Source organism: Lissotriton vulgaris, chromosome 6 (genome assembly GCF_964263255.1).
Source record: "Lissotriton vulgaris chromosome 6, aLisVul1.2, whole genome shotgun sequence".
In the NCBI taxonomy this organism is placed as follows: domain Eukaryota; kingdom Metazoa; phylum Chordata; class Amphibia; order Caudata; family Salamandridae; genus Lissotriton; species Lissotriton vulgaris.
The window spans coordinates 760,946,777-760,965,345 of NC_141694.1; the positions used below are offsets into that span (position 1 = coordinate 760,946,777).

Sequence of the window (18,569 nt, forward strand, 5' to 3'; positions counted from 1 at the left end):
AATATCGAATGGACAGAATATAGAAAACAAAAATATAGAATGAACAGAATATAGACAACAAAAATATAGAATGGACAGAATATAGACTACAAATATATAATATGGACAGAATATCGAATTTGAGGTAAGTAAGTTAATATACATTTTTAAAGTGTTTTTATGTCAGTATATGTTTGAAAAGTGTATATTTATTTTATTATTTATATTAATAAGTTTTTTTATGGTATTTAATTTTGGCGTAATATAATTCTGTAGCGTGTTGTGGGTTTATAGGGTAATAGGGTGGGATGTAATTTATTTATAATAATTAAATATGTTAATTTATTTATTGGTATTTATTTTGAATTAATTGGTAATTATTATTAATTGTTAAATAATTAAAATATAATTGGTAATTAATTTTAATTAATGGATTAATTGATCATTATGTTAATTGTAGTAATTTATTTTCTGTAGCGGGTTGTGGGTTTAAAGGGGAATAGGGTGGGAAGGTATTTAATTATGAATAATTAAATATGTAAATGTATTTATTTGTATTTATTTTGAATTAATTGTGAATTAATTATTAATTGGGAATTAATTAAAATATAATGGATAATTAATTTTAATTAATTTATTAATTGTTAATTATGTTAATTGTATTAATTTATTTTCTGTAGTGGGTTGTGGGTTTATAGGGGAATAGGGTGGGAAGTAATTTAATTGTAAGTAATTCAATTTTTAAATTATTTTATTTTTTATCTAATTTTTAATTATTTTTTAATTGTTAATTCATTTATTGTTAATTGATACATAATTTGTATTAGTAGGTAATTATCTTTAATAATTAATTTTTATTTTTATTTTTAATTGATTAATTATTATATTACATAAAAGTGGTAATTATTTTAATTCATTTGATAATTGGTATTTATATTTATTTTATTTTCATTTATATATGAAGTATTTACTTTCCCTACTGTTGCACTCACTGGAGGGGGAATAGTAGTTTTTACCCTCCTGCTATCCAACGTTTTCCTAACTGTTGCACTCACTGGAGTGGGAATAGTAATTTTTACCCCTCCGCTATCCAACACTTTCCCTACTGTTGCACTCTTTGGAGTGAGAATAATAATTTTTACCCCTATGCTATCCTACGCTTTCCCTACTGTTGCACTCTCTGGAGGGGGAATATTAATTTTTATCTCTACGCTATACAACGGTATCCCTACTGTTGCACTCTCTGAAGTGGGAATAGTAATTTTTACCTTCCTGGTTTTCAATGCATTTCCTACTGTTGCACTCACTGGAGTGGGAATAGTAAATGTTATGCCTACGCTATCCAACGCTTTCCCTACTGTTAAACTCTCTCGATTGGGAATAGTAATTTTTACCCCTATGCTATCCAACGCTTTCCCTACTGTTGCACTCTCTGGAGTTGGAATAGTAATTTTTTCCCTCCCACTATCCAATGCTTTCCCTACTGTTGCACTCATTGGAGTGGGAATAGTAATTTTTACTCCTACGCTATCCAACGCTTTCCCTATTCTTGCACTCACTGGAGTATTAATAGTAATTTTTACCCCTACGCTATCCAACGCTTTCCTTCCTGTTGCACTCTCTGGAGTGGGAAGGGTAATTTTTTACCCCTACACTATCCAACACTTTCCCTACTGTTGCACTCACTGGAGTGGGAATAATAATTTTTACCCTCCCGCTATCCAACGCTTTCCCTACTGTCGCACTTTCTGGAGTGGGAATAGTAATTTTTACCCTCCCGCTATCCAACGCTTTCCCTACTGTTGCACTCACTGGAGTGGGAATAGTAATTTTTACCCCTACGCTATCCAACGCTTTCTCTCGCCTACGTAGGGTGTTGATTGAAGCAAGATGAAGAGACGGCGTTGACTTGTCTGGTCATCGAGAGGGAGGAGTCCTGGATGAAGCCCAGGTCACGTGCGTGGTCCGTTGGTCTCGGTGCGGTTCCCAGGGCCTGTGGCCACCATGAGTCGTCCCAGGCGGAGGGGGATGATCCTAAGATGAGGACTTCCGTTTTGTTCCCGTTTAGTGTTAAACGGCTGTTCTTCATCCACTCGGCTATTCTTTCATCCCTTCGTGTAGGTTGGTTTTGGCGGTGTTTGGGTCTTTGGTGAGGGATAGGATCAGCTGGGTGTCGTCTGCGTAGGAGATAATGTTGAGGTTATGTCGGCGCGCAATGGATGCGGGGGGACTCATGTATACGTTGAAGAGGGTGGGGCTAAGTGAAGATCCTTGGGGTACGCCGCAGATGACATCGGTGGCTTCTGATCTATAAAGGGGGGAGGCGGACTCTCTGGGTTCTTCCGGCGAGGAACGAGATTATCCAGTCAAATGCTTTTCCTTGTATTCCGACGTTGCTGAGGCGTTGTATAAGGGTGTTATGACAGACTGTGTCGAAGGCAGCGGAGAGGTCAAGTAGGATGAGGGCAGCTGTTTCTCCATTGTCCAGTAGTGTTCGAATGTCGTCTGTTGCTGCGATGAGGGCGGTCTCGGTACTGTGTTTGGCTTGGAAGCCAGACTGTGAAGGGTCGAGGGATTTGCTGGATTCGAGGAAGGCGGCACGTTGACTGTTGATGGCTTTCTCAATGACTTTGGCAGGGAATGGGAGGAGGGAAATGGGGCGGTAGTTCTTAAGTTCAGTGGGGTCTGCTGTAGGTTTCTTCAAGAGGGCGCTGAGTTCGGCGTGTTTCCAGCTTTCCGGGAAGGTGGCGGAGTTGAGGGAGCAGTTGATGATGTCTCGGAGATGGGGTGCGATAATGGAGTCTGTTTTGTTGAAAATGTGGTGGGGACAAGGGTCGGTTGGCGATCCCGAGTGAATGGTGTTCATCAGGCGGATGGTGTCTTTAGTGGTAATTGGGTTCCAGGCATAAAGGTTGTTGGAGGGGGTTTTTAGTTCGGAGGTAGGTGGGGTGGGCTGGTCTCCAAAGCTGTTGTGTATGTCAGCGATTTTGTTGTGGAAGAACGAGGCTAGAGAGTCGCAGAGGTCTTGGGATGGAGTGATGTCGTTGGTGCCGGCGGTGGGGTTGGTAAACTCTCTGACGATGTTGAAAAGTTCCTTGCTGTTGTGGGCGTTGTTGTCGAGCCAATCCTTGAATGCTGATTTCTTGGTGGATCGGATCAGTTGGTGGTGTTTGCGGGTGGCGTTCTTGAAGGTGGTCAGGTTGTCAGTGGTTGGGTTTTTCACCAGGCTTTTTCGACGGTGCGACAGATCTTCTTGGATTTCTTAAGGTCATCATTAAACCAGGGGGCTTTTTTGCTGCCTTGCTTGACTTGATGGTTTTTCAGGGGTGCTAATTCGTTAGTGCTGTGGGTGATCCATTGTGTGAGGTTGGTGGCTGCTTGGTTTGGGTCCGTTGATTTTGCAGGAGGGTTTTGGTGAAGTGATGTGAATAGCTGGTCGGTGGTAATTTTATTCCAGTTTCTCCGGAGAATTGGTTGTGGGTGGTTGTGGGTTGTAGTCTTTTTATAGTTGAAGTGAACGCAGCTGTGGTCCGTCCAATGGAGAGCTGTGGTGTGATTAAAGGAGATGTGCTTGCTGGAGGTGAAGATTGGGTCGAGCGTGTGCCCGGCAAGGTGGGTGGGGGTGTCAACAAGTTGTTTGAGTCCGAGATTGGCGAGGTTGTCCAAAAGGGTGGTGGTGTTGCTGTCGTTGTTCTTTTCCAGGTGGAAGTTGAGGTCTCCCAATAGGATGTAGTCCTCGGAGGGGAGGGCGTGAGGAGTGATGAAGTCAGTGATGTCTTCACTGAATTGTGTGCGGGGTCCGGGTGGTCTATAGATGAGGGTGCCTCTGAGTGTGGTCTTAGGGTCGGTGTGAATCTGAAAGTGAAGGTGTTCGGCGGTTGTGAGGTTGTCATCGGAGCTGGTCGTGATGCTGGTCGTGATGCGGATGGTGTTCTTATGGACGATGGCGATGCCTCCTCCTGTTTGGTTGATGCGGTCCTTTCGGATGATCTTGTAGCCTCCCGGGATGGCTATGGCGATGTCGGGCGCTGATGAGGTGTTCATCCATGTTTCTGTAAGAAAGGCAACGTCCTGCGATTTGGTGTCGAGTAGGTTCCAAAGTTCAATGGCGTGTCTGTGGACTGAGCGGGTGTTGAGTAAGATGCACTTCAGGTGGTTAGTGTTGGAGCTCTGTTTGGAGTATGTGGATTTGGTGTTTGTCCTGATGCAGTCGAACTTGCAGGAGTGGCAGGTGAAAGGTCCATGGGTGTGTCCTGGGGCGGCTTGGTAGCAGTCGGGGAGACGGCCGGAGTTGAGTGCTGAGAGGGTGGCGGAGTCGTACGTTATGCGGGTGGAGAGGGGTTTGCGGGGGACAGGGGGTCTGGCGCTGGGCGCGGTCCAGGCGCGGACGGGCTTAGACGGGCTTACCTTTGGTGCACCTTCGGCGCGCATAGGGCGCGACCGCTGCGCGGGAACGCTGCACGCAAAAGCATCTGTCATAAGTGGATAGTGGAGGGGGGTGGGGCAAGGGAGGAGCAGCTGGGAGGCGGGAGCGGGGTGCAGAGCTGGGCTGGGAGGCACAACAACAAACAACAAAATGGCAGCAAGCCAAAAGCGAAACAGGACGAGATTGGGCAGCACAGTCAGGCAACAATTATCAGAGCAGGCAAAGCGAGTGGCACAGTAAATAACAATGGCACAGTAAATAACAAAGCACGGTCTGATAGTACAGCGCTACGATGACTTGATATTCAGCAGTGCGAGCAAGTCTGGCAATAAGCGCTACGATGACAAACAAATTCTAGCAGTGCGAGCAATGCGTGCAATGCGTGGCAATCAGAGCGCTATGATATCAGCTGGATGAGCAGGGAGCAGCGAGGGGAGCGGCCGCTTCTGATTGTGACAGTGATTAAGCATCCCATGTGACATGGAGGAGCCACATTTTTAGCCTCATTCTGAATTAGAAATGGTAGTGGGGGAGTTTAAGTTGAGGCGGTATGGAGTTCCAAAGCCTGGGTGCCAGAGCAGAGGGAATGAGTGAAACAGCACAGATGACATTTTTGCTTGCTGAATATGGGGATTGTGGATGGCATGATGTACAAGGAGGAGGGTTGTACTACCATTTCCCAGGAGCAAATGGAAGGGTGTTTCTAAGCATTTTCATCATGGAGAAGCAAATTAGTGGGGTCTTAGCCACCTGGAATTAAAAGGTCAGTCTGTTATCAATTATCATTCCAATGGTTCTATCTAATAAAGTGTGTGTGTGTGGGGGTGCAGAGATCAGCAGTACACCAGGATGAATACGCAATAGAACGGTCCTTCCCAAAACATAGGATTGCTGTTTTGTCCCTGTTTAGCTTGAGGTATTTTTTATATCCAGGTGGAAACATGGAACATACAGCAATTAGATTGCATCTGTATGTGGGCAGCATTATTATTTTTAGAAATGAAGATCTGTAAGTCATTCGTGTACGACAGATGGGCAAAGTAGCAATTGAAAAGGGGAGGACTAATGGAGGAACCTTGTGGTATCCTACAGTCAACTGAGTTTTGTCAGAGCAAAAGGGAGCAATTAGTTACTGACTAAAAACAAGACGATAGTAAAGAGCAGAACCAAATGAGTATGGATTTCCAAATGCCAAGCTTATGCAGAGTGGAAATCAGTAGGGTATAAGATAGAGTATCAAAACCTGTGGACAGATTGAGGAGTACGATATGTCTGATGTACCGTTGTCCAAGAAGATTTTAAAGTCTTCAAATACGAGAGAAGAGCAATGTCTGCACTGTGGAACCTGGAGCGCATTGGGTTTAGCAGAGTATTATATTCAAGTTAGTCCACCGACTGATGGCTGACCACCTTTCACAGGAACTTAGAGGAAATGTATAGAAGCATAATAGGATGATAGCTGTTAGCTATGTCAGAATCTGTGGAAAGTTTTTTAGTAGTGGTATGACCAGTGCTTTTTTACTAATGTTATTGCACTGTAGTGGATGCCAATGAAAGCTGATACAGATTGAATAGTGGTGAGTAAATATTATCTGATGCCCGGGAGTAAATGAATGTGCCTGATTTGAAAGAAGACAACATATCAGGGATCTCCTTAAGGGATTGTGGTGAGAAATATGTGAGAGAAGTACTGTTGGATGCTGAAGGAGGACTTAAGAACATCAATTCATCCAAAGACGGTTGTTTTTTGAATGCCAATTGTATAGTTTTAATTTAGTCTCCAAAAAGTCTGTTACATAGATCTGCAGAGGGAGGGATGTAGTTGATGTAAGCAATGGGTTTAAAAAAATTGAGAAATTGAAAAATCTTCCCTAGGTGAGTTGCTGACAGACTCAATTTTACTTTCCACCCACTTTCTACATGTTGTGCGGATCAGATGTTTTTTTCATCATTGACATATTACTGTTTATCTATTGGATGATAACACCTTTGCCATAATTATTTAAGCATCTTGCATTTCCGCTTGGTGTCTTTTACACTGGCCACAGCTAAGTGTTATAGATAGAGGAAGAGACAGTGGGAAAGAAAACATTGATCAGATCAGGTGAGGGGAAGGTTGGGAGCAGGAGAGGAGGTGACAGCAGAAATACAAAAAATTATAGGAAATACGATATGCATCATGAGGTGGGCGGCTGGGGTAAACTTCTGTAATAGATCACGTGCTGAAAAAGCTTCTGAAAGATGATTTACGAGCAATTTTTGCAACCTCCTAATCAAGAAAGCAGGGAATTCTGTCTTTCATGTAATTTACAAAACACCTCATTTCATGTACATAATAAATATCAGAAATAAAAGAGAAGACCACCACAGAGTTGAACAGTAACCTACTTGATTAGGCCCGATGGGCATTCTTGAACAAGTAAAGGAGACACTTGTATTAGGTCTGTTGAGTGAATTGAATAGTAGAGAGTTAATTTAAGAGTGTTGTGGATATATTGTAGGTCAAAGGGAGTTTCAGAGAGTTGATGACTTACATGATGAGGTCTAAAATGTGTTGGTATAGATGATGGTCATGTGCTTGAGGGTTGACAAAGTGTCGGTGCAGGTCAACAAAAATAAGTGTAGTTCTAGGAACATAGATTGTCTTTAGAGTGATGAGAGGTTAATGAGCGGTGATGAGTAAGAGGTGGCTGAGTTGATTGACTAAAACAAAGAGAGTAGTATTAGTGATAGGTGGTGGGAGAGGAGGGTGTTTGCCAGTTGGTTTAAGTGTCGGTGTAGCACAGAAGTAGGTGTAGTAGAAGAGCATGTGGGGTAAAATCAGTAATAATACGTATTTGACAAGACAGATGGTGCAAAGAAAGACAAGTCTGTCAGAGGGTAAGAGATCACAAACTGGAGTACAATAGAAAGTGGAGAAACTGGAAGAGTAAGAGTAGATGTAAGTCATGGTAACATTAGGAATAGATTGGGATCTATAATTGAAAGTATAGGAGTGAATGCAAAAGTAAATTGAAGTACCGAAATAAGTATGAAGGATTAAGTGTAGGAGCACATAGAAGTATGTGCAAGAGTAAAAGTAGAAGTAGTTAGGAATAAGAGTTGTTATGATTTGGACTAGAAGTATGAGAAAGAAAAAGAATGTATGTTGATGGTAATTGTGGTAGGAGTACCCTTAGAAATAGTAGAGATAGAGTGGGATTAAGCGCGGTCGATTATAGATACAGGTGAGTGAGTAAGTATATTGGAGGAAGTATAATAGAGTTCAAAGAGAGATAGGTATTTTAGTACTACAAGGAGTGGTACAAGAGGTAAGAGAAGAGGTCGGTGTTAGTTGGGAGTATTCAAAGCTATTCACCTCTATTGTACTGAATGGATGCTTCATCAAAAACACATTTAAATTCATTTGAATACTTGTTACTTAAGTTTTAAAAATGTTCTTTATGTGGAAGTTTTTTATTGCATTTTAGTAAAAATACTCATAATTTAATGTCATTAATTTAACACAATTAAATATTTATTTAAAATTGAAGGTAAAAGTGCTTTAGCAAATTTGTATTTTGTCTGCATTTCAAATACGTATTTTTAGTTAATTTACATAAAATTATAACTTAAAAATGTTGGTACATTTCTATTTCTTAGTTTAACAAACTTTCAACATTTCTACTTAACCTTCCGGGCATCTCCGCCCCAGTTGCTGAGGCCTCCACCTACTTGTGAAAAGTTACAAGCACTAATTTTACAGTCATGAATTAGACTCCACCCCCAGAATTCAAGCGGTGGGACATGTAAGTCTACGCTTCTGAGAAACGGCACTTGTAAACAGTGAATAGCCAAAAGTAGTAAAGTTACTCAAAAGCGTAAGAGAAAACTTACATGTATAAATCTACTCACATGTAAGTTTACTTTTATGAATAGCCCACCTGGAGCGCAAATGAGAAGAGGGGACTTGTCTAAAGAGAGCAAACCCAAAGTCCTTCTCTTTGTATTTTTTTGTTCATCACATGTACTTTGCTAGACATTTCAAGCTATCTTCTCTAGGCCAAAGCTAACATGAGAGTAAAAACACACTTGCTAACGTTTTTTCTGTATTTCCACAGGTAAAACAATTGCATGTTAGAAATACTGTTGCGATAGCCAAAGACTCACATGGCATGATCACATGTATCCTCAGTGCATTTTATTTTACAGGTTGAGCCAGTAAACTAATTTATACACCTTGAACATTGCTCGGCTAGCTGGATTTCCTTTATTTTCGCTCTAATGAAAAAATGTCTAATATTTTGATCACTGATATCTACCAAAGTAAAATCACGTGTTCCTAACACCAGGTATGTATTAGAGAACGGATGGCCAAAAAACTGTAGTGATTTTAATATATGGCAGTCCCTGTCATTTCAGGACCTTTTTCTGTGCTTGTATTTTTTGTAACTTGACCTGTTTATGATTCGGACTCGCTTCAAAAAAACGAAAACACAAAAAAAGCAGCGTCTTGATGTAATTTAACTGTGTTTCTTTTTTGTTACAGATTTGACATGCGATCTTTCATTCGGTCTCTTGCCTTTATATACACCGTTGAAACCATCAATAAATCCCCGCTGTTGCCTAATATTACTTTGGGCTATGAAATGTACGACACCTGTGGCGCTCCTTTCACAGGCCTCCAAGGGGCCATGCGATTCATTACCGCGCGCAACTCATCTGAAGGAACTGTGAAGGTGATGTGCAACTACACCGAATACATACCATCAGTGAAGGCCGTGGTAGGACCTGGCTTCTCAGAAGTTTCCATTACAGTAGCCAAAACATTAAGCTTGCTCATGATACCCCAGGTAAATTGATGTCAATGTCTAAATAAAAATATGTGTAGAGCAGTCACAATGTACAAAGATTCTGATGAAAATATTGAAAAACTAAAAAAAATCAAATTCTGACCTCATCGAAATCATTTAAATGATTACGTAATCAAAGGGCATACATTCATTTATTGATGTTTTTCAGGGGAACACACTTTGGGGTGAAGATTGGCAATGACACTATTAGGCACTTAGGGGCAGATGTATCAAGATACCTATTTGCGATTCTTAAATAGCGATTTTTTGAGAATCGCTATTTGAGTATCGCAAATGGTATGTAACAAAAAAATCGAAATTTTTTACCGATTTCTTGATATTCCTTAATTGCGAATTCGCAATTTGCGAATTCGCAATTAAGGAATTCGCTATTAAGAAATACTTTCCCATTCATTTCTATGGGCCAGGAGGCACATAGGAAGGAATAAGAAGTTATTCTCAATTTGCAATTCGTAATTTGCTAATCGCAAATTGAAAATAATTGCAAGGGTGCAGGGGTGTCCAAAGGACACCCTGCTGCACCCCTGAAATGTACATGTGTGTGCATATGGCACACATACATGCCCTAAGGGTATGTATGTGCGCCACAGGGCACCTTTACAAATGCCAAAAAGTGCAATTGTAAAATAAATCGCAAATTACCACCAACTACAAGTTGGTGGTAATTTGCGATGTCTTAATTGGAATTCGCACAACTTGGGTGCTTCATACATAGCATTTAAGGAATCGCAATTTGCAATTCCTTAAATGCTGACGCAAAATTAAGGTATCACAAATTTCGCGATTCCTTAAATTTGCGATGCGATTTCCATAATACATCTAATTTTCCGTTTTTTTTCTCGCAAACGCTGCTTTTTTGCGAATCGCACCGTTTGCGAGAAAAAAACAGATGATACATCTGTCCCTTAGAGCCTCCTGAAAGTGATGACTTCTATTACAAAGAAAATATATTAAGTGCAGAAAGGACAGAAATTTAATTTATATGTTTACTGTTGTTCCATGCTACTGTTATCTACTTTCAGAAATGTATCTTGGACATGTGACAAAATTGTAGTGCGTCATATGTATGATATAATATGGAAAACATGGAAAAAATTTGCTTGTAGATCTCACTAGAATGTACTCCACAAAGAATCATTCCAAAGCAGGCAAAGATTGCATGGGTTTGGAAAGTGAAAGCGGAGAGTGTGAATGACGGTATGTATGTATACTGGTCTGTGTTTACCTATGGGATGAGGGACTAGAGCCTGGCAGATGCATATGTATTGCATAAGGTAAGAGGTGGAAGTTGGCCAATTTCTATGCACTGATTATCGTTTTCTACTTAAGCTGTTGACAACCAACTGAGGACTGCATTTTTCACTTCCATTTGTTCTAAGAGGGGCAGATTTACATGCCCCATGCGCTTCCAGTAAGTCACTTTTTTGTGACGCACTGGCAGCGCATCACCCTGCGTGTCTTTTCCTGTCTTTGTAAATATGGCCCCTTTACACGCAGCACTTTGTGTGAAAGGGGCGTTCCAGAGGTGTTGCTGTGGGTGTTCCCACTCAACACCCATGGAACCAGACACATTTCCAGATTTACGAGGATTCATGAATCTGGAAATGCATCTGAATGCTACGCCACCCTCGGGGTGGCGTAGCGAGGCGCAACGAGGAGAAATGTTTTAATTTCTCCTTGTTTTTTTCACTTTCAATGCGTGCTGCATTCTACAGGAAAATGCCTGTAGTGATTGTTTACGTGCAGGAAGGTGCCCCTTCCTGCACAAAAACAATCTCCCCATGACGCAGGCATCCTTGCACCAAGGGTGCCTGTGCCGGGAAATGGCAGCAGTTTGTGCGCCAGAGCAGTGGGAGCACAGGAATGTGACATATTATTGTAAATATGTTGCATTCCTGCGCTTCGGAAGTGCCGCAGCGTGGCACAGCCAAAGAGCTTGTGTTGCCGTGCTGCAACACTTCCTTGTAAATCTGTCCCAGAGTGTTTCTGGGAAAAGCCATGGTTCACTGTGTCAGAGGTAACTTAAAGGTCAAGGGTGATAAGGAGCCTCAGCAGAAGGTGTTCTGATCTGTGGGTTTGCCCAAAGTTGCTTTCAATAAGGGTGAGATCGAATAAATAGGCAATAATCAGGTAAGTCCTATCGGGAGTCCCAGAGAAGTTCTTTAATTGAACACAGTAAAATGGGAAGAAGTTTGGAAGATGAATGCAAAATCTTTATTACGTTGAAACGAAAATAGATCGTATTGAACCTTGAGCAGGTAAACTTCTAGCCTTAAACATAGATCCACAGGCTGATTGATCACGTGGGACTTAAAGCAGACCCTTCCTTATTCCAGAAGATGGCTGATTTAAGCGAATCAGATGTTTGTTTTTCGGTTGCTAGGCCTTGGTGACCTTTGTGGAGTCACATGGTTGAAAAACTGAGTGGCATTACACTAAAAGTAGTCATGGATTTCCATTAGAGATGGCTGAATTCCTGATGGGTTACAGAGCTTTTGAAGAGCTATCTGTCTGGATTTATATCAGTTCTTTTTGGGATTATCAAACTTATCTGGGAATTTTCTTGGGTTTTGGGAATCATCTCGTTATAATTCAGACTCTTAGCGAAATTTGATGAGACCAATAATGAGGTTGTGCGCTCTGGAGTTAATGATTGCAGATGTAGTTCGATGACTAGGTTAGCCGCGTAACTGGTTGAGATTTCCCAGGGAGTCCATGTCAACCCAAAATGCTCAAATTGTCCATGAATAGGACTTTACCATAGTTACATTAAATTGACACATTTTACTTAGGTTAATTAATCCACCAAGGAAAGTATATTTGTACACGCGAAAGAGATATATGAACTTGTGATCCATTTTGCCAACATGGTTTCAAAGAAGTCGAATGATGGGTCTGGAATTTCCTTGCTTGTGACACATGACCGATTGTCACAAGCAAGCTATCATGTGTCACCCCACTGCTGCTGAGGAGCCTGGGTGGAAAGAGGGCATCTATAGTTATGAGAAATTGGTAAACCAACTTTCAATTATGCCACCGAGGTGGAAACACATTCTCCAAGTAATACAAAATAATGACAATATTAGGGTTTTTGGAAACTGGGTATAAAGCGGTTTCAAGAATAAACAAATAAATGATGCTATTACTGTGATTGGGATTGAGGGTTGGCTTGACCATATAGAGGCCAAATATGGTAACATGAAAATAGTCTGTTGTGAAATTATGAAAGAATAGGCTCTGGTGGTGCTATTATCATAGGTAACATATATCAGATAACTAGTGCAATGTAAATATTTAGGGCTAGACATGCTTTCAGATAATTCTTTATGTGTTTTACGTAGGTGGTGAACATCCATTCCTCAGTCGTGATTGTTGTATAGCAAAATTATTTGAATTCTGGAAAGGATACATTTTGGGAAATATTTTTTTTGAAGAAGCAAAGTCTTTGCCATTTAATTTTAGACTGATATCCTGGTGATGCCGGTTAGGTAAGTTGTTGCCAGGGGATTGCTTTTTCCTCATTGAGAAGAAGTGGCAGGAGCACACACAGTCGAATTTTAGACCAGCTTTAAGCTTCACCTTTTCATAATGCACAATGTAGTGATTGCAGCATGTACTGGAGTGTGGTGCAGCACCTGTATTCTATACTTTTTGTCATAGACTTTGTATCTGTGGGCTAGCATTAAGCCCATTCCAGACAGAGCTAGTGTGTGTGAAGGACTTCAACCTGTTCCACAATATCCAGGATGGCCATGTGAGTGGGGCAAAGCAAGTTCAGCCTCCAGTATAATTGCCAATTCTTGCTTAATCTTTACCTAAAAGTTTTGTGTCCGAGCAGATAGTAAATTATTCCCTATTCATCATTACAACCTATACTGACAGATCTTACCTAAGTAAGGCGCCTAGCATATCTTCAATGGGTGCAGTAGTTTACAAATTAGGGTGACATATGTTTTGGAGACTCTTGGCTAATAACTCCTCCCTTAGCTCCCTACAGTGTCCATTTGCTATTCAGACAAGAGCTCTCTCTATCTCTCCCATAAATATCACCCATCTTAATCATGTGCCAGGCTCCATGACCTCTAGTGCACAATCTCTCTAACCACTTACCTGGAATACAGATGAGTTTGTTTCAGAAACCTACCCCCAGCCCATTAATTTCAATGCTGCTTTCCAGGCATCAAGTACTGAACACATAGCACACAGCAGATACTCTACACCACTCCCTCCATAAATGAAGTGTGAAAAAGTTCTATTCAAATCGATTGATCCTACTGTAAAGAGAAAGTTATCTGATTTACTGTAATAAATAGATGAGCTCCCCCCGTAATCCCACTGCCTTATGTTGAAAAGATGCCTCCTTCTGGAACCAAAATTATTTAATCAGTGGCATTTTTGGAGAATTACACCTAAACAGTAATGAGTGCAACCTAAACATTCCAGAAGAATGTTTAAAATATGGGGGATCCTTGAGAAGGAGCGAGAAAAAGGGGAAGGATAGCATTCTAAAGAACGCGCTCAATCAAAGAGTTACCGGTCAGTTGCCCACAGTGTATGACACTGACTTTGAATTTGTCCAGAACCGTCATTATATTACACTCCAGAAACAGAGCATGTTTAATGGTAATCTTCTCATCCAAATAATAATGTCATCAACATTTATATTAGTGGTACAGTGTAAAGGACTTGATGGGCCTTTTTTGCACAGAAAACAAAGTCGATTTTTCCCAGTTGATGCTGAGTACAAAGTGTAAAAACGCCCTTCCTGAGCCCCGTCTCAGCAGAAATGTCTTCCGTTATTCCCGACTACCACTGTGGGATAAGCAATAGTCAGGGCCACTGGAATTATGTGATTCCATGGCCGCAGGTTTTTTCGCGTAATTGCGATTTGCTGCATTTGCCACACAATCCATCCTCTGCTGAATAATCTGCAGATTTTAACAAAAAAGATGTGTTTCTAGCTCAAATGGATCAAAAGTTACGAAACTCATGGCAATATGGGTTTGCGCACAGTGGAAGGCCCTTTGTAAAGGTTAACTGGTCATCTTTTGGTAGTATTAGGTTGCTGAACTTGTATTAGTAAGGTCAAATGTTTACCCTGACAGTATTCCCATGTATAAAAATGACAAAATAATGAAGAAATAGTCTCATACAATGTGGTGCATTATGCTGCATAAGTTGCCTTTTCCTGACACATAATTTGGTGCTCTCCTGCTGTATAATTCAAGTGGCCCTGTATAGTAAGCTGGCTCTATATATACTATCAGGAAAAAGTGGAGTTCCCTTGAACAGAACTATAAAGAATTTAGCAAGAACAATCAATACCTTAAACACAAATCATAAACAAATTGACAAATTAATTAAAAAAATTGAGATCACAATGTATTATGTATACATACAATAAAAATACAATAAAATACAATAGTTACAAAAAGGGGGTGGGGTCGCACACTACTCACACACCGGCAGTTTTTGCCCCTAAGGACTCTGGTCATTGTAGTAGAGTGTTCGCGATGCATCATCTTTCGATCTTGCTATCTTCGCTGTCTTCGCCATCCCTTGACACGTGTTTCGGGTTTTCAACCCTCGTCAGCAGGGATAGGCAGTGTTCTGGGGTCGCCGATGGCTGCCAATATCTGCCAGGTATAGTACCACTCCGGCGCGTAGGTGCGGGATCCCAGGCTCGTCAGCCCGCTGCTCAAGGTAGCTTAAAGTTACAAAAAGGGGGTGGGGTCGCACACTACTCACACACCGGCGGAAGTTGCCCCTAAGGACTCTGGTCATTGTAGTAGAGTGTTCGCGATGCATCATCTTTCGATCTTGCTATCTTCGCTGTCTTCGCCATCCCTGGACACGTGTTTCGGGTTTTCAACCCTCGTCAGCAGGGATAGGCAGTGTTCTGGGGTCGCCGATGGCTGCCAATATCTGCCAGGTATAGTACCACTCCGGCGCGTAGGTGCGGGATCCCAGGCTCGTCAGCCCGCTGCTCAAGGGAGCTTAAAGTTACAAAAAGGGGGTGGGGTCGCACACTACTCACACACCGGCGGAAGTTGCCCCTAAGGACTCTGGTCATTGTAGTAGAGTGTTCGCGATGCATCATCTTTCGATCTTGCTATCTTCGCTGTCTTCGCCATCCCTGGACACGTGTTTCGGGTTTTCAATCCTCGTCAGCAGGGATAGGCAGTGTTCTGGGGTCGCCGATGGCTGCCAATATCTGCCAGGTATAGTACCACTCCGGCGCGTAGGTGCGGGATCCCAGGCTCGTCAGCCCGCTGCTCAAGGAGTGGTACTATACCTGGCAGACATTGGCAGCCATCGGCAACCCCAGAACACTGCCTATCCCTGCTGATGAGGGGTAATACCCCGAAACACGTGTCCAGGGATGGCGAAGACAGCGAAGATAGCAGAAGATCGAAAGATGATGCATCGCGAACACTTTCCTACATTGACCAGAGTCCTTAGGGGCAACACCGCCGGTGGGTGAGTAGTGTGCGACCCCACCCCCATTTGTAAAAATACAATAGTTACTAAACGTCACAATCCTAGAAGCTAAATGAGAAAACTTTTCAACACAAATCATAAAACTCATGACATTCAATTATGACCCGCATAATTGGTGCAAAAAGGACAGAAACAGTAAGACATAGAAGTTGTACAATACTACTCGTATATTCGGACTCCTCGTTTCTAACATCGATGTTGTGTATTTAAATAATCAATATATCTACAACGATGAAAGAGTCTTGAATTATACAGAAAAAGAAAGTGTTGACGCGTTTCGGTGGATTTTCCAGGTTTTGGCCTCCTTTCTCAAGACTAAGCACAATGTCTGTCGTAACCAGGGGGTCATAAAGTTTCCCCTAGTATGCACAGTAATAAAACGGTTCCCAAAATGTGTTCCTCTATTTGCTGGTATATGGCACGATACACAGAATCAAGGCCTCTAACCGTTGATGTGGTTCGAATGTTGCTTCTGGTTGAACAAAATAGCCACACCATGCACGGAACGTTTAAAACCCTCAAGATATTTTACAAGTGAACCTGTATCAAGGTTGTGGGCGGGTGAATAGCGATGTGGAATTGAGCCGTAAATATACTCCTCTTTACCACTGTTGGAGGCACAACCCTATTTCTTTTTTAATTCTCGTTTGCAGGGATCGACCGCTTTTGCGTACGAATTTGGCGCCCAGCTTCTATGTTTTCCGTAGCGTTTCTATATATACTATAGCAAATTAAGATATAGGGGTCGATTCCGATTCGGGGAAAAAAAGTCTGTACGATTTGTATCTGGAGCCCTCTCCATACGAATCGTACCCATCCGTCCGAGTCGCGCAGTACGATCCGTATTCCGTGAATCCTTCTGAATCATCGCGATCCGTACGTATTGCAAGGCTGAAACCGTGAACCGTACGACTCGTACACATGCGGTACGACTCGTACACATGCGGTACTACCCGACGAGTACGATCCGGACCGGGGTGTGAGGATGCGATTCATACAGTCCATGTAAGGTAAGGGCGAGTTGTACGGAAAAGCACACAAACACATACACACCGTACAGTCCATACACCCCATGCTAGCAGGGGTACGGTGCGTACCCCAGTGATCATGGGGTGTACGAGCCGTACCCCATGTACGATGGGTGTACGAGCCATACCCCATGTACGATGGGTGTACGAGCCGTACCCCATGTACAATGGGTACACCTATCATACATAGGCTACGGCTCGTACACCCATCGTACATGGGGTACAACTCTTCACTTTTCTCTTTACCAAAACAAACAGCCTGCAGTGGCAGTGGGTGTGTGATACAGCGCAGTGTCTCTAAGGGTGGCACAATAGGTGCTGCAGCCCTTAGAGGCCTTCCCTGGTCATTGTGCCCTTGGTACCCATGGTACATTATACAAGTGTCTTACCTCTGGCCAGAGATGTGCCAATTGTGGATACATTGTACAGTTTTGGGAAAGAACATAGGTCCTAAGAACCTGATTGGCAGGCACCCAGGGCACATCATGTCAAAGTACATCAAGTGTCAAGCAAAGTGAGGGGTAACCATGCAAAAAGGAGCCCTTTCCTACACAGTGGCAGTAGCTAACCAGTATGTTTTATTCTAATTTTAACCGAGAAATAATAATTTTAACCACAATTGATTACAATGGACTTTGCAATGCTGATGAACATAATTTATGAGATCTGTGAAAACTCTTTACACTATGTTGGTACTAATACATTTTCCCTTATTCACAAGATTGAATTACTTTTCCTTTTTGTCTAGATAAGCTATGCCTCAACTACTGCAGTTCTCAGTGACGAAAGAAGATTTCCTTCATTCCTACGCACTGTTCCAAGTGATATATTTCAAACAAAAGCATTGTCGCGGCTCATAAATCATTTTGGATGGAACTGGGTAGGAATAATTGTAACTAATGATGAATATGGGCGTTCAGCAATGGACAGTTTATCTGAACATTTGGATATGGAGTCAGTGTGCATAAATTTCAAATTTATAGTTCCAGCGGATGTAGGACTACAAACTCTCAACGACAGCATCCGCACCACAGTGAGCAAGGTCAAAAAATACTCAGCAAAGGTAGTCGTATCCTTTGTAAAAGGCACAATTGCACGCATGCTTTTGCAGGAGGCTCTAAGGCAAAATGTGAAAAGGGTCTGGATAGCAAGTGATGTTTGGTCAACCACAAAACTAGTTGACTCTGAGGATGATTTACATAAACTTGGCACAATTCTTGGCTTTTGTTTCATGAGAGACAACATTAATGGCTTCAAGGAGTATCTGTGGAACCCACAACCTGCACCTGGAGCAGTCAACACATTTCTGGAAGAGTATCGAGCATATGACTTCCCAAATGATACCTTAGTAAAGAACATCGAGCAGGGTGGTTCTTACGCTGCTCACTTAGCGGTGAAAGCAATAGCAGAAGCACTAAGAAATTTACTGTGTGTCAATGGAACATGCAACAGAAACTTCAATTTTCCTCCTTGGCAGGTAGTGTACTCTAATTCCTTAGAATTGTCTAGGTATTCTCCTTTCCACAGAGTCGCCTTTATATAGAAAATGTCTTTGCTTTTGCATTTTGAACTTCAGTGACCATTTTAGTGTGCCGGCATATTTCTATAGTGAGGCGCAGTCTTCTTTTAAAATATTTTGGGCCCTGGGCAAAACACATTTTGAGGCCTCTATTTGGAAAAACATTGATGTTTATAATACACATTTATTGCTAATTCAAGCCTGTGTACTACACAACCAATATTGAGTTATACTTAAAAAATTCTGCAGTGGGAACCTGGCAA

The 18,569-nt window shown here is 41.9% G+C and overlaps 1 protein-coding gene across 2 annotated transcripts in view; it reads left to right on the top strand.

The window, feature by feature from the left end:
* Positions 1 to 18,569, top strand: part of LOC147707950 (G protein-coupled receptor family C group 6 member A-like) — a 341,581-nt gene that overhangs the window by 85,402 nt on the left and 237,610 nt on the right. For both annotated transcript variants that reach the window (XM_086926746.1, XM_086926747.1), the window contains exons 2-3: positions 8,934 to 9,237; positions 17,536 to 18,264. In XM_086926746.1, coding sequence (XP_086782872.1) covers positions 8,934 to 9,237; positions 17,536 to 18,264 — 1,033 coding nt within the window. The remainder of the gene's footprint in view (positions 1 to 8,933; positions 9,238 to 17,535; positions 18,265 to 18,569) is intronic.